Source organism: Echiichthys vipera (assembly GCF_963691815.1).
Source record: "Echiichthys vipera genome assembly, chromosome: Y".
NCBI classification, from domain to species: domain Eukaryota; kingdom Metazoa; phylum Chordata; class Actinopteri; order Perciformes; family Trachinidae; genus Echiichthys; species Echiichthys vipera.
The window spans coordinates 4219823-4234622 of NC_139849.1; the positions used below are offsets into that span (position 1 = coordinate 4219823).

Sequence of the window (14800 nt, forward strand, 5' to 3'; positions counted from 1 at the left end):
TTCTGATTTCCCTTTGTTTTGTTTGTTTTTAGTTTTTTTGTTTGTTTGTTTTGTGTGTTGCTTAACCTTTTATGTAAATCTTATGTCTGTCTTATGTATCCACATTCAAGCATGTAATAAGAATGGATTCACTTAACTGTACTACATGCAATGTAATGAAATTTTGAATTATTGAAAAAAAAAAAAAAACTGACATTAGGGCGCACACACTGTCCATCCGTACCGTGCACGTTTCACGGCTAAAACCTAGTTCATTTGACCAGTGTGAGTGCAACCGTACCGCGCCTAGCTGCAGTCATGGACCGTTTGGGAGAGGTGGGCTTTTGTAAAGCATGTTTGCACATGTACGAGCACGAGCGTGTGCACGTGTACAAGCACGAGGCCTACGGCGGTTCTGACGTAATTTTATGTGCGCCTGTTGGGACATAGAAAAAAAGAAGGAGGGACCATGCGCGAACATTTAAAACAATGGCGGCGAAAGGTTCACGTTGGTGTGACACATCGCGATGACGTCAGTCAATGCATGTGACGTGTAACAGCTTGAGGGCGTATGGACAGGCAAGAAGCATTTGCAGGAGGCCCAGGCAGTGTGGGTACAGACTGACTTGCCTTTCCATACGTCATCACGCCGTAACGCGTCACACGCATCGATTGACGTCGCACTCCACCTCCACATCACACCAATGTGAACCTTTCGCCACCGTTGTTGTCCGCGCATGGTCCGTCTTTTTTTTCTTTTCTATGTCCGAACAGGCACACATAAAATGACGTGAGAGCGTCGTGCTCGTGCTCATACATGTGCAAACACGCCACCTCTCTCAAACGGGCCGTGGACGGCCAGCTGGCCGCAGCTAGGCACAGAGCGGTTGCACTCACACTGGTCAAACGAGCTAGGCTTTACCAGTAAAACCTGTTTTGGCCCGGTGCGGAAGGACAGTGTGAGTGCGGCCTAAGACTCAATAGAGCACTAATGAAGTCCAAACCAACTTCCCACCAACGACTGCCACTCTAACGACGGTCATTGGCACTTGGAGCACAAAGGGTTCGAGTGACATCATCGGCCTTGTGAGAGGTTAAATACCTGGATCTCCACACCAGATAGTTGGACCAGTCCCTGCCTGGTCAGATGCGTACATGAACTGATGAAGCCTCTTGGATGAGAGGTGAAACGTCTACCGAGACAAATAACCAAGTCCAGTGGCTTTTGACTGAAATTGCTTTGGGGATAACGATGACCTGGACAAATGAGAATATTCACAGGCTTTATTAATTATACTTGTGGAAAGTTTTTTAATGCTATACCAGGGGTAGGCAATTCCGGTCCTGGAGGGCCACTGTCCTGCATGTTTTAGGTTTCTCTCTGCTCTAAAACACCTTATTCTAATGATGTGCTGGTTCTCAAGCAGCTGATGCTTGTCACAGTTTGATTATTGTTAGACTCAGGTGTGTTAGGGTAGGGAGAAACCTAAAGCATGCAGGACAGTGGCTCTCTAGGACCGGAATTGCCCACCCCTGTGCTATACAAATAAACTTGCCTTGCCTAATTTTCAGAGAATCCACTAGATGGTGGTAAAGTGACTCTGGCTTCCATTGTTTTCAAGATGAGAAGAAGAAACTCCAGGTTGGTCAGATGTGGTGTCAGCGACGGCGGAGATTGGTTGGTGAGCTGGTACGCCGGACTGGAATGGACAGGAGATGGCAGAAGGAAGTGACGGATCAGGAAATGAGTTAGGAATGGAGCAAGGTGGCGGGAGAAGTGAAAGTTGGAGTGAAGTGAAAATAGGGAAAGCCAGGCGAAAATGCAAGAAATTGTGGCAGAAAGGAAGGAGCTCAATGTCAGAAGAAACAGATAATGAGCAAGCGAGAGGGAATGAGGAAGAGCATAAGGTAATCATCAGACTGGAGCAAGAAAGTGCTTCGTTCGGTGAGTGGAACCCGGTTCTCCTTACCAAGGGGATAAACAGTCTTGTGGGAGAGATAAAGAGTGCCAAGGTTCTGCGCAGTGAAGCACTACTGATTTTTTGCAGGGACAGCACACAACTAGGGAAAGCGGTTAGACTGAATAAGATCGAGGGGAAGAGAGTTAAAGCAACGATAGCTACTGGTGGGGGTCTCACTCAAGGAGGGATTTTTGGGATTCCCCTTAGAGTGTCCACTGAACAAATAAAAGAGAACGTGAAAGGTGCAAGAGTGAGGGAAGTCAGACGCCTGCAAACTACTCGAGAGGGCCAAAAATGTGACAGTCTGTCGGTGCTGCTTACATTTGATGAAGATCGAATCCCTGATAGTGTTTATCGGTTATATGAGTTATGATGTGAGGCTCTATGTTCCCCCGCCGCTTAGGTGCTTCAAGTGTCAAAAATATGGGCATGTAGCGGCAGTATGCAAGGGAAAGCAAAGATGTGGGAGGTGTGCAGGGGAGCATGAGTATGGGAAATGTGAAAGAGGAGCTAAACTCAAGTGCTGCAACTGCGGAGGGGAGCATACCTCCGCATTTAGAGGGTGTGAAGTAAGTAAGAGAGCAGAAGAGGTGCAGCGAGTGAAAACATCCCAAGGGATCACATATGCGGAAGCGGTCAGAAAGGTTGGGATGCAGCCACATAGCAGTAGTGTTAAGATGGCAGACAGGCATGAAGTGAGAGCATGTGAGGGATGCAGCAGAGTTAAAGAGGACACACTGATTGTGGAGGAAAGGCAGTTTATACTGTTCATGGTTGATGTAATTAACTGTACTGCGCAAACAGACAAGAAAACAGAAAAAATCAAACTGTTAGTAAAAGCAGCAGAGAAATATCTGGGAGTTGAGACCATTGGTTGGGAGGAAGTGGAGGAAGTGTTGAAAGGAGGCTCACCCAGTTCGCTGACATCGTCACAGACATCATTATGGGGTGGTGGATCATCATGGTCATAAGTATATTGCAGTGGAATGCAAGAAGTCTTGTAGCCAATGGACAAGAGCTTAAGAAGTTTGTCTCAGATCAGCAGGATAAACCCAGTATAATTTGTGTGCAGGAAACATGGCTGAGAGTGCAATGGGATTTCATAATACAAGGTGTAGGTACTCTAGGTCAATTGAATCAAAAATGTAACTATCAAATTAAATATTTTATAAAGAAAATTAATCAATTTAATTTTCTAAAATCTTCGGGGCACCACTCTTTACAGAGAACGATAACACACTTATTGATTCCAGTCTCTATTTATCTTAGATTATGAACACCTAACTTAATCATTTAGTTGAGCATAATGAAAGGTAATTTAATCATCAGTTTAGTGTATAAAGGTTAGTTTATCACTACAAACACGGTGATCTGAAGGTATACTTTGGAGTTCTTGGCTTAACAGAGGTTGGCTTCTACATATTCAAGGAAAACAAACAGGATTACTTCTTGTTATAACAAACAGAATTTATTATAAACTTTAAGTAACAATTAACATCAAACAACACTACTAATGACAGCAACTGGTGAAACTCTATATACAGGTTGTGTGGGCTAGTTTCAAAGGTGTGTGTGTGTGTGTGTGTGTGTGTGTGTGTGTGTGTGTGTGTGTGTGTGTGTGTGTGTGTGTGTGTGTGTGTGTGTGTGTGTGTGTGTGTGTGTGTGTGTGTGTGTGTGTGTGTGTGTGTGTGTGGTTGTAGTGGAACAAAGGATGGCTACACCAAATGATCAACACTGCAAGAAGGGCGGCGCCTAGCAAGCTGCTCGAACAAAATGGCTCCTCCAGTGACCGAGTGAGAGGGGGAGGGAGGTTATGAGCGCCACATGCAGGGAACAAAGGGTACCACACACAAAATGGCTGCCACAGCTGGTAGGACGGCGCCTAGCTGATGCCTGTTGCCTGTTTAACCAAAATGGGGGCTCTAGTAATCCGTGAGAGCGGGAAAACTACAGGCACCACATGGCCGGACAACGGACAGCACGAAACTCGTCTCAGGTTGGTACGATGTGAGGAAAGGAACAGTCAGGAGTTTGGAAACACTGAGCCTGGTCAGTTCTCCACATCGGTACCGCTCTTGCTACGTGTGTGTTATATCAGTGAGGCACAAAGGAAAGGCATGCGATATGGCTATCTCATCAAGAAAGGGGTACACAGAAGATTTAAACACATTCAGCAAACATTAACCAGCAAACAACAAACAATAGCATATACAGTTCTAACTACATCTGCCCAGATTGTCAGCCTTACTTGGGAGAATCACTCCGTGGATTCTATAGCTGGTTGCGATTTTCCTGTTGCAGTGAGCGGTCAGGAGTAGCACACAGCTGGTCCTTTTAGTCCAAACGCTCGTCAGCGGAAGGAACGCGTCCTGGTTGGAACCGTTAGGGACGTTTGAAGAAAAGGGGAAAAGGGGAATCTGGTCGCCTTAAACTCGTCCTTCAAAATTCACAAAAAGTAGTGTGGAAAAACAGAACAATCCAAAACAGAAGAAAGGGCAACTGGTTGTCTTGAAATAGGAGCAAAGCTAAGTTAATCTTACTTCTCCCTGGCCAAGTGGTGAATAAGATAACTATAATTGCTTTGTCTAAGAAAAGGAGGGAAAGTTATTTCTGGAAGCTTCGGTATCTCCAACAGCAAGTCAGCAGTCTTGGGAGGCCGCTATTTCGCAAAGAGAGAGCGATTTGAATTTTCCCCAAAGTTTTATAGGGAAAATGATGTCATCGGTCCTAGGCCAGGTTCGTCCAATGACCACTGAGGGATGGTCTCTCAGGTGTGGCTTTGTGGCTCCTCCCCTGGGAGATGGGCGTGACCAGGGTTCTTTGTTCTGTAAAATGGAGGTCCCATGCGGCCTGTGGCTGAGGTCAAAATGGCTGCTTACAGACAAAGGCCCTACAAAGGATACACTGCTATAAGGAATGACAGGAAGGTGGGGAAAGGTGGTGGGGTGGCCACCTTTGTCAAAAATGGAATAAGGTTCAGTACTGTTCAAGTAGGAAGAGAATGTGAGTTCATAACAATAAAGATTTGGACAGGCAAATATGAGCTAGCAATAATAAACTACTACAATCAATGCAACAGATTATGTGTAAATATCCTGAATATGGTGATGGGGGAAGTGCAGGGGAAAGTAGTGTGGTGTGGTGATTTTAATGCACATAGCACTCTATGGGGTAATGGGAGAACTGATGCAAATGGCTTAATAGTAGAAGAATTTATAGAAGATAAAGGATTAGTATGTGTGAATGAAGGGAGGGGAACAAGGTATGACTGTGTACAAAATAAGGAGAGTGTGATTGATTTGACTATGACATCAATTGAAATGGAAAGTATCACTGCTTGGGAGGTGCTAAATAAGACATTAATGGGTAGTGACCACTATCCAATCAATGTTAAGATTGGAGTAGAGGTACAACGGGAGGAAGACATGAGATTGCCAAGATGGAAAATTGATAAAGCTAACTGGGAACTCTTTCAAGAATTGAGTAGGAAAAGATTTGAACAAGCATATAAAGAGAAATGGGCAGAGGTGGATGAGTTTAATACGGTAGTAGTCACAGCTATAATAAAATCGGCAAATGAGTCGATACCAAAAGCATCGGGATACAGAAACAAAAAGAATGTGCCGTGGTAGGATGAAAACTGCAGACAAGCAATTAAAGAACGAAATAGGGCATTTAGGCTGTTAAAGAAACATCATTCTATGGAGTCGCTAATTCAGTATAAAAGATCACAAGCAGCGGCTAGAAGGACGGTCAGAACAGCTAAGCGTGCTTGCTGGAGGCAATATTGTAGTGAGATAGGTCGGGAGGTACAGCTATCAGATGTTTAGGGAATGATCAGGAAAATGAGTGGAATAAGAAGGAATACAAAAATACCAATACTGACAAGTAACAGCAGAACAGCTGTTAGTGGATTAGAAAAGGCAAGGCTATTGGCTGAAACACTAATCAAAGTTCATAGTTCAGGGAATCTATCAGCAGAGGCTAAACAGCAAAGGAGCTCTATTCTGGCACATAATATGGTTTATGTGATGTGCAGTATATCTCCAATGTTCCTCTACCAGAAATTCCGCCCTGGTTGTTCCAGATGCCTTCAGTAGATTTTAATATTCAGCAGAAGCTCAACAAGAAGCCAAGGCACGGAGACATTGCAGTAATAGTGCAAAAATACATTGAACAGAATTATCCAAATAGAGTGTCAATATTTACAGATGGATCAAAAGAGCCAGAAAATGGGCGCACTGGGGCTGCGGTGTACATTCCAGAGTTTAAAGTGGCAGTTAAGCAGAGAGCAACAGATCATGCATCAGTATACACAGTTGGACTCCTGGCTATCACACTCGCACTGAGATGGTTAGGGGGAGACAACAGGGCCAATGCACTCATTGCATCAGATAGTTGGGCAGCCCTCAGTAGTATTAGGACCATGAAGTCATGTAGGCAAGATCTAATCATGGAGATCCATCAAATGTTATATGACCTTCAAAACAGGGGGAGGACTGACAGTTTTCTGTGGGTTCCTGCTCATGCAGGGGTTGAGGGCAATGAGGATGCAGATATACTGGCAAAACAAGCACTCAGATTACAAACAGTAAACAATATCCCACTAGGGAAAGCAGAAGGAAAGACCGTCATTAAAACACAAATGCAAAAGGTTTGGCAGGAATATTGGGACATAAATGAGACAGGAAGACACTTTTACGGTATACAAAAACTGGTGGGAAAAGGAGGAATGGTGGGCGGGAGAAGGGAAGGAGGAGGCGGTCATTACCCGCCTCAGATTAGGACACACAGGGCTTAACAGCACGTTACACAGAATTGCTAAACATCCTACTGGTAAATGTAGACTGTGTGATCATCCTGAAACTGTGCAGCATGTTTTTATGGAATGCAAGGGATATGAGAGAGAGAGGAGAGATCTAAAATCTGCACTACAAAGGGAAAAAGTGAGCTTTAGGGTAGAGAACATGTTGCAAAGATCAGAGAGCATTAGGAAGTATTTGTGGGAAACAGGCTTAATGGATAGGGTTTAGGTTTTTTTGTTTGTTTATTTATTTTTATTTTTATTTTTTTTTCTCTGTCATCTAATGTTCCACACTCCAGTCCGGTAGGTGGCGGCAATGCACCTATAAGCTGGATGCCAGCCGCCAATCAAATCCAGAAGAAGAAGAAGGCTTTTTACCCAGTAAGTGCAAAGCAGTCACTGTCTTTCGGTGTGACATTAGTTTCCTTCTTTGACGCTTTTTGTACTGAAACACACCTTAAAACTGTGAACGGAATAATCCAAAATTTTCCTCTGTTCAACAAGGAACTACACTAACCTACAGCGGATTTGTCCTTAGTGAACCTGCCCCTAAAATAAAAGCGATGCTGGTCACCATTTTCTGCGCGCCGAGGGATCGCCCAGAGACCACCTTCGCCCTCGATGTGTCCCCGGAGCTAGAACTGAGAGACTTTATGGCACTTTGTGAACTGGAATCTGGAATCCCAGCCGGGGAAATTCAAGTGAGAAGACCCAGGCTAGCCGTAGCCATAGAGATAACGTAGCTAATAGCTAACTAGCTAGCTGCTGTTTTGATGGTCGGGCTGTTGCGAAACTAAGTTTATCAACAGCATCAACACCAAATGTCAATAACGGCTAAAAACAGTCGGCTTTAGTCATATATACTTTTGAAGTTTATGGTTTTAGTGGGTGGCCTTTACCGAAAGTCAAACTAACTGAAGCTAACTGTTGTCAGAGGAGGTTAGGTTAAATGGTTACACGAAGTTAACCAAAACAACAGAGTTTCCTTATCTCTTATCTTTAACTTTATCGAGACACATTTTAAATGAACCAATGTCCCGCGTCAGTTAACGGCTTTTTAAGGTCAACTCAAGCTATGGGGGGGGGTTATCTTGACAGAGTAAATGGTCGCAAAGTCGTGTTAACGTTACCCTAACAAATTTCAAATTCAACAGTTTTGGGGTATAACGTTAATTTAAGCGACTTCAATGATAGATAAAGATTTTTGAATTGTACTGGGGAAGTGGACCTGTCCGATTTCCAGTCCAAAATGGCGCGTTAACGTTACACAATAACCTAAACATATTCAATATGACAATGCAATAAAACTGCCCTAAAAAAGTCTCCAATTGTGGGGAGGTGTCTGTTTACTCAGCCCTACAACAAAAAAAGAATCAGCTGCCAAACCTTTGTTTTCTACAGATGAAAAAAAAACTTAGGGGAGAAATATTAAGGAATTAAGAAATATTATTCTGGACTTTTCTTCACTCAATTTTAATTCATAAACACAGGAGAGAAAACAATTAAGCTCAGACTCACAAGTTTAGAGTAAATTTATGTGTGGGGTAGGCCTACTACTCTGTTTCGTTTGTATTCAGAAGCATCCAGCAAAAGTGCACGAATATGGACAAAATTAATGCTGATTGTTCTGTAGGCTCTGTCTGTATCTGTATCCACATTTAACTTTGAGCATAATTTTGCCTTAACTACCTTAACTATGGTTCACCAACAAACACAATGTTGTGGGCTAAGGGAACATGGGGCCTAATTTTGATGGTGCTAAGGAAACACAGTGATGACCCCAATTGGGGTCATATTGAGGCTGTGAAACATGTTAACATCCTACTATATTTTAGCTTTGAAAGCAGTAAAATTTGTGTTTTATTGGGGCTAAATAGTATGTCGCTGTATAGCTGAAATGACTAGTCTGATTACTAGTTGATAGATTTAAATTGATTTTGATTGATAATTTGGTAAAGAATTACTTGACTAATTTCACCTTCTAAATTCCAAGGCTGCTTTATTTGTACAATGCAATGAATCCATTAAAACTACTGCCTTAGTAGTTTTTGCAGTCAGGTAGACCACTAAATTGGCTGCCAGTGAAACTATAGGATTACATTTGGTTTACTTACTGAAAAGTAGACTTTGGAAAAGCAAGCGCCATAAACTTTGCAACAAAAAAATTGTAAAATCTGTGAAATTTGAGTGAATAAAATATATCTGTTGATCCATGTTAAGCATCCTTAGCTTGTTCAGTTGTGGTTTTTATAATCTAGTATCCACATAAAATACAATGGGAGCAACAATCTGTAAATTTTCTGTATGATAAATTCTATTTAATTCTGTATTTTCCCTTGAACAGATCACATATGTAGAACAGCCCCTAAAAGACCCCACTCGTGCCTTGGGGACCTATGGTGTGATGGATGGAGATGTGGTGGTTCTCAGGCAAGCTGACAGAAGGCTACCACCAACTCAGCCAGCCTTTCCAGGTAATGCACATGTTTGTTGAAATGATATAAAAGCTATTAATTTAGGTCTGTTGCCAAGTTCCAGTTAAGATGGCAGTTACTGTACATTAAGGTCCAATGAAATTGCTCTGTGGAATTCCGTGTTTTGATGTTTTCTGTTAAACAGGGAGACAGGCGATAAGTTGGGATTTGACTTTAGGGCTGCAACTAAGGGTTATTTTCATTGTTGATTAATCTGTCGATTATTTTCTCGATTAGTTGTTTAGTTGTGTTTGTCTATAAAATGGTGAAAAAGGTCAATAAGTGTTTCCCAAAGCCCAAGATGTTGTCCTTGGATGTCCTGTTTTGTACACAACTCAAAGCTCAGTCCATAGGTGACTCGGCTGGGAACTGGAGGGTCTGCGGTTTGAGTCCCTGTGTGGACCATGAAAGAAGCAAGGAGGTGCTAGTTCATCTCCTGGGCACTGAGCTGCTCAGGGCGCCGATCCATTGGCAGCCCCCTCGCTCTGACATCTCTCCGTTAATTGCATGTATATAGGCCCTGGTTGTGCATGTGTGTACTTCGGGCCTGTATGTGTAACCTGTAAAATAATAATAACTGAGTGAAAAAATTTAATTTCCCTTGCAGGATAAATAAAAGGAATTCGTCTTCAGAAATTTTTTATTACTCAAAACGATTAATTGATTATCAAAACGAGGTGATCAATCGTCTAAGTTGGCAACTAATCGATTAAGCTTTCCAGCTTTATTTTAATTTGAGAAATGGCTGAATTGAAATAGGCATGGCAAAGACAAATTTGTTGATATTTACAATGTTATAAATGTAAATGCCAGATGCTAATCGCTCACCATTTATCCTTTGTGCTCCTTAGGTCTGCCACATATTGACTTTCGTTCCATCACAATCCCCGGCACCTCTTCTTCAACTAGTCAACATAGTGTCATAAGACTGCAGCCGTCACAGCAGCCACAGCCCACCACACAACCTTCCACACCAATGGCCTTTCTTGGCTCGTCTCCTCAGGGACTGGACGACCCTGCCTTACTCCAGCAGATGCTATTATCCAATCCACATGAGCTTTCACTCCTCAAGGAGCGAAACCCGCCTCTTGCTGACGCACTGCTGAGCGGAGACTTGGGTAAACAAAACAGCCATTGATGTCACACGCCATGATTTCTGTTTATGGTCTTACTTTTGATACCAGCTACGACAGTGACATTGGTATTGTGTGGTCCTGGAGACACCTACCGTAGCGAGAATTACCACAGAGGTGGTTTTGAGTATTTTGACAGGTGTTTATATGCCTCTCTATCACCAGATATTATCGCTACGATAGTGTTACAACCGTGCAAGATTTAATCATAAAACTGAAGGCAGAGTTCAAAGATGGGTGTGGATCAAGCAAAGGTGGCAGTAGTATAGGGGTGGAAAGTAGTGCAGACACCACTGCGCCACCGCTTAACACCCCTGGCCCATCACAAGATGGTCTCTAGTTAGACAGTTACTCTAGCATGACAGATTCAAATCTATTTCCACAGAGTGCTTTAACAAAGTGTTGCTGGAGCAACAGCAGGATCGAGCCAAGAGAGAGCAAGAGAGGATCAGACTTCTGACTGCTGATCCTTTTGATTTGGATGCACAATCAAAGATTGAGGAGGACATCAGGTATGGTACAAAAACCAAAGTTTTTTTGGACCACTTGGACATATTCTTAAAAATTCAAGTCTCTAACCCTTGGATTTGTGCGTATTGCAGACAGCACAATGTGGAAGAAAACATGACAATTGCAATGGAGGAGGCCCCAGAAAGCTTTGGACAGGTGGTTATGCTCTACATTAACTGCAAAGTCAATGGGCACCCTGTGAAAGCTTTTGTTGACTCAGGTAATTAGCCTTTAATCCTGATACGATTTGTAGTAGATACAATTCTGATCGGGAACAGGAATTGTACAAAAATGTTGGAGTACTACATTGTGGATGAGACATCTATCTATGACATCTTTATTTCGTTGTCTCTGCATTTTCTGTACTCAGGACACTTTTATCTGTGATCTCATTCCTCTTGTGATTTTTTACAAGACCGGTATGACTCAGCAAAGACCAAGAAGAGTAACTTCATCTTGGAGCACAGAAATGCAGAAAATCATACTTACTGTACCATTTGGTTCTACACAGCATTGTATTAACCGCCATTTGTGACTTTTGGTTAAACATTTTGTAGAGATTAGATATTCTTTGTTTTTAGGAGCCCAGATGACCATAATGAGCCAAGCATGTGCCGAGCGCTGTAATATCATGCGTCTGGTGGACCGTCGCTGGGCAGGGATTGCCAAGGGAGTGGGCACCCAAAAGATCATTGGCAGAGTTCATTTGGGCGAGTGTTGGCTTTTTAAAAATACTTTTCTATGAGCAACACTGTATTATAACATCACACAAGTTTAGATTTTTTTCCTACTTGGTCAGAAAAATGCTTCATGCATTTTGAAAATGTGTCGCATGGTCACATAGCCCAGCTTAGCACAATTATTGGATGTTTTTGAGTCCACTTCCTATTTCATCTCACCCATTATAGTTATGGTTTGAAATAAATAATTGCAATGATGATTTAACTATTTTGATATTGTACAATGTGTGGTTACCAAGTGGCTTTACTAGTTGTACAAATATAAAGGCTCTATTTGCAACTGCCTACACAGTCGATTTCACACCTAAAAGTTGTCAGGATTGAATTTAGTGTTGAAATAGCATATGAAAGTTGACAACTTTGACTGCAGTTTTTAGGACCTTTTTGAGTGGCCATTACAGGGCTATGCATTGTGGGGTTGAAGTTGTCCAGGTAGACTGGGCTGATGCATACTGGATATTTTTTCCAAATCAGTATGGCATTCACATATTTTTGGCATACTGCATATTTCATTTTGGCCTGCATACTACATGCTACAGTTTGGTCTGATCTGTATGCACTGCTAGTATAGTAGGCTGTTCCAGGTACAGCCAAAGCAACTGCCTGCAGATAGCCACAAACTAGCTAAGCTTACAATTCAACATAGATTTGTCACTTTATGTATTCATTCAACCGCATCCACATTGAAGCTTCTGCATGACATTTCAGTGTAGTTTATTTTAATAGTATTGTCTCGTTGCGCTCATGTAGCTCAGGTCCAGATAGAGGGGGACTTCCTTCCATGTTCGTTCTCCATCTTGGAGGATCAGCCAATGGACATGCTGCTTGGCCTGGATATGCTGAGGAGACATCAGGTGTGAGCCCCTTTTTTCATCTCATCACACTACGCAGTGCAGGGTTGGATTGCAATTAATTACATAGTACAGGGGACTCCATTTTCTGATCTCTGTATACTTAATGTAAAGGAAAATTGAAGAATATCTGGAAGCATTATATGTACTGTTTTTCTTGTAGTGTTCAATCGACCTGAAGAAGAGCATGCTTCTAATAGGCACTACAGGCACCGAGACTCGCTTTCTAAATGAGGCAGATCTGCCAGACTGTGCCCGACTGGCATACGGAGAAGAGGGTCGTGAAGATACCTGTTCAGATGAGATAGCTGACAGAGAACTGGCAGAGGCACTTCAGAGGTCCATACAGGAAAGTGGTAAGAAATAGTGTCCCTTCTCTGGACCTGTTTTTCAGTGGGCTTATTCTAGCTTAGTTAGAACCACGTTTGCATGTGCCACTTAAAGCTTCTTACTCTCAACCCCATTTATGCAGTCATCTGAATCTTCAGTCATGATCACTTCATGTCATCACCTCAAAAAATGAAATGTGATTTAGAATAAGATGAGGTCAGGAAATTGAGAAATGTCTGTCAGACCGTTATAAGTGAATATAAGAAAAGATAAAGTAGTTCTTGGCTAAGATCAGGGTTTTTAGGCACTTGTGATTAGGTTTTTTTATACATGATACAGGCTTTCTGTATGTAAAATGACCCTGGGTTATGTGAAAGGCACTTAAAACAAAATATGTTATTACAATTTGAAAGTATTTCTATATGGTTGCAACTGAGTTAACACTACAGTAGAAACCTTTGTCTCTATATGATATTTAATTGGTACTTCTTCATTAGCGGACATAACACAGAACAGTCTTCTGTCTTCATTTTTAGCTGCCCTCTGTGGGTGTGATGTTGTCATTAATTGTGTTTCTAGATTTATATTGAGAGGGATTTGGGAGAAAACACTTTAGCTGTGCTAATCCACAATACTGAGTGTATCTTATTCCAGTCAGTTCAGCATGGACAGATTATGTGTCGGCTAACCGTGCAGATGGATCGCTTAAGGAGTGTGAAAATAGCTCTTGTTCCACTAGAAATGTAGGTGGTTACTCGTGTTACACAGTGAATCTGTAAGATATCACAGCAGCACGACAGAAATGTGTTGCATTTTTCAAAGAAAAGAAAAAATCTGAGACCTTTTCTTGTAATTAGGATTTCTGTATGAAATGATACCCCATGAGGTTGAACAATGAATGAAAAAGACTGCACTGTTGACACACTGACCATAATCACAGTTTTTCTTCTTCCCTGTTCCTGACCACAGATGTCACATCAGTGTTACGCTTGCATGCTCACAGTGTTTATCCAACACTGAAGCATTGTGTCTATACCGGTCACGTTTGGTCCGCAGATTTAAAAGCGTCCAGCAGCAGGGCAGACAGTGAAATTGTCATTAAATTTTTTTTGAGTATCTGTTGTGTAAGATGTGTGCATGAGACTTCTGTGGACTAGAAACTATGCAAATTCAATCAGGTAGCGTTAGCTCTTACAGAAAAAAGAAATCTGTTTTGTGAGACAGGTTTCTAATGATTATGAGATGTCGATCTCATAATTCTGAGGTGTGTGTGTGTGTGTGTGTGTGTGTGTGTGTGTGTGTGTGTGTGTGTGTGTGTGTGTGTGTGTGTGTGTGTGTGTGTGTGTGTGTGTGTGTGTGTGTGTGTGTGTGTGTGTGTGTGTGTGTGTGTGTGTGTGTGTGTGTGTGTGTGTGTGTGTGTGTGTGTGTGTGTGTGTGTGTGTGTGTGTGTGTGTGTGTGTGTGTGTGTGTGTGTGTGTGTGTGTGTGTGTGTGTGTGTGTGTGTGTGTGTGTGTGTGTGTGTGTGTGTGTGTGTGTGTGTGTGTGTGTGTGTGTGTGTGTGTGTGTGTGTGTGTGTCCCTGCTGCTGGACGCTTTTAAATCTGCGGACCAAACGTGACCGGTATAGACACAATGCTTCAGTGTTGGATAAACACTGTGAGCATGCAAGCGTAACACTGATGTGACATCTGTGGTCAGGAACAGGGAAGAAGAAAAACTGTGATTGTGTGCGTGCGTTCGTTCGTTCTTGCATAACTTTCCTTCTTGGGACATCTGCCCAGAAAAGTACCTTCCACATCAGGACCGATGGACAAGTTAGGACCAAAAACATGGTCCTAATAAGGAAAATCATTGCATCTGATAGATAATGTCTCACTAGCATGCCTGGTGGTGAAATCTAGTAACAACAGTATGGACCTAAGAAGGAGCGATTTTTCAAATTGGGTGTGTGTCGGTTTTCAGAATTGCGCCATCTCAGGCCAACATATGTAATAATAAAGTGTGTGTAGAAATTTGAAG

General features: G+C 42.4%; 1 protein-coding gene across 1 annotated transcript in view; it reads left to right on the plus strand.

Annotated features, from left to right (window-relative positions):
• The first annotated feature begins 7170 nt into the window (after window positions 1-7170).
• LOC310966165 (protein DDI1 homolog 2-like) overlaps window positions 7171-14800 on the plus strand; it is a 41279-nt gene continuing 33649 nt past the window's right edge. Inside the window, exons 1-8 of the mRNA XM_083940008.1 lie at window positions 7171-7445; window positions 9089-9218; window positions 10070-10336; window positions 10737-10863; window positions 10954-11081; window positions 11443-11571; window positions 12352-12455; window positions 12616-12808. Of these exons, the coding sequence (XP_083796134.1) occupies window positions 7308-7445; window positions 9089-9218; window positions 10070-10336; window positions 10737-10863; window positions 10954-11081; window positions 11443-11571; window positions 12352-12455; window positions 12616-12808 (1216 nt within the window). The 5' untranslated portion in view covers window positions 7171-7307. The remainder of the gene's footprint in view (window positions 7446-9088; window positions 9219-10069; window positions 10337-10736; window positions 10864-10953; window positions 11082-11442; window positions 11572-12351; window positions 12456-12615; window positions 12809-14800) is intronic.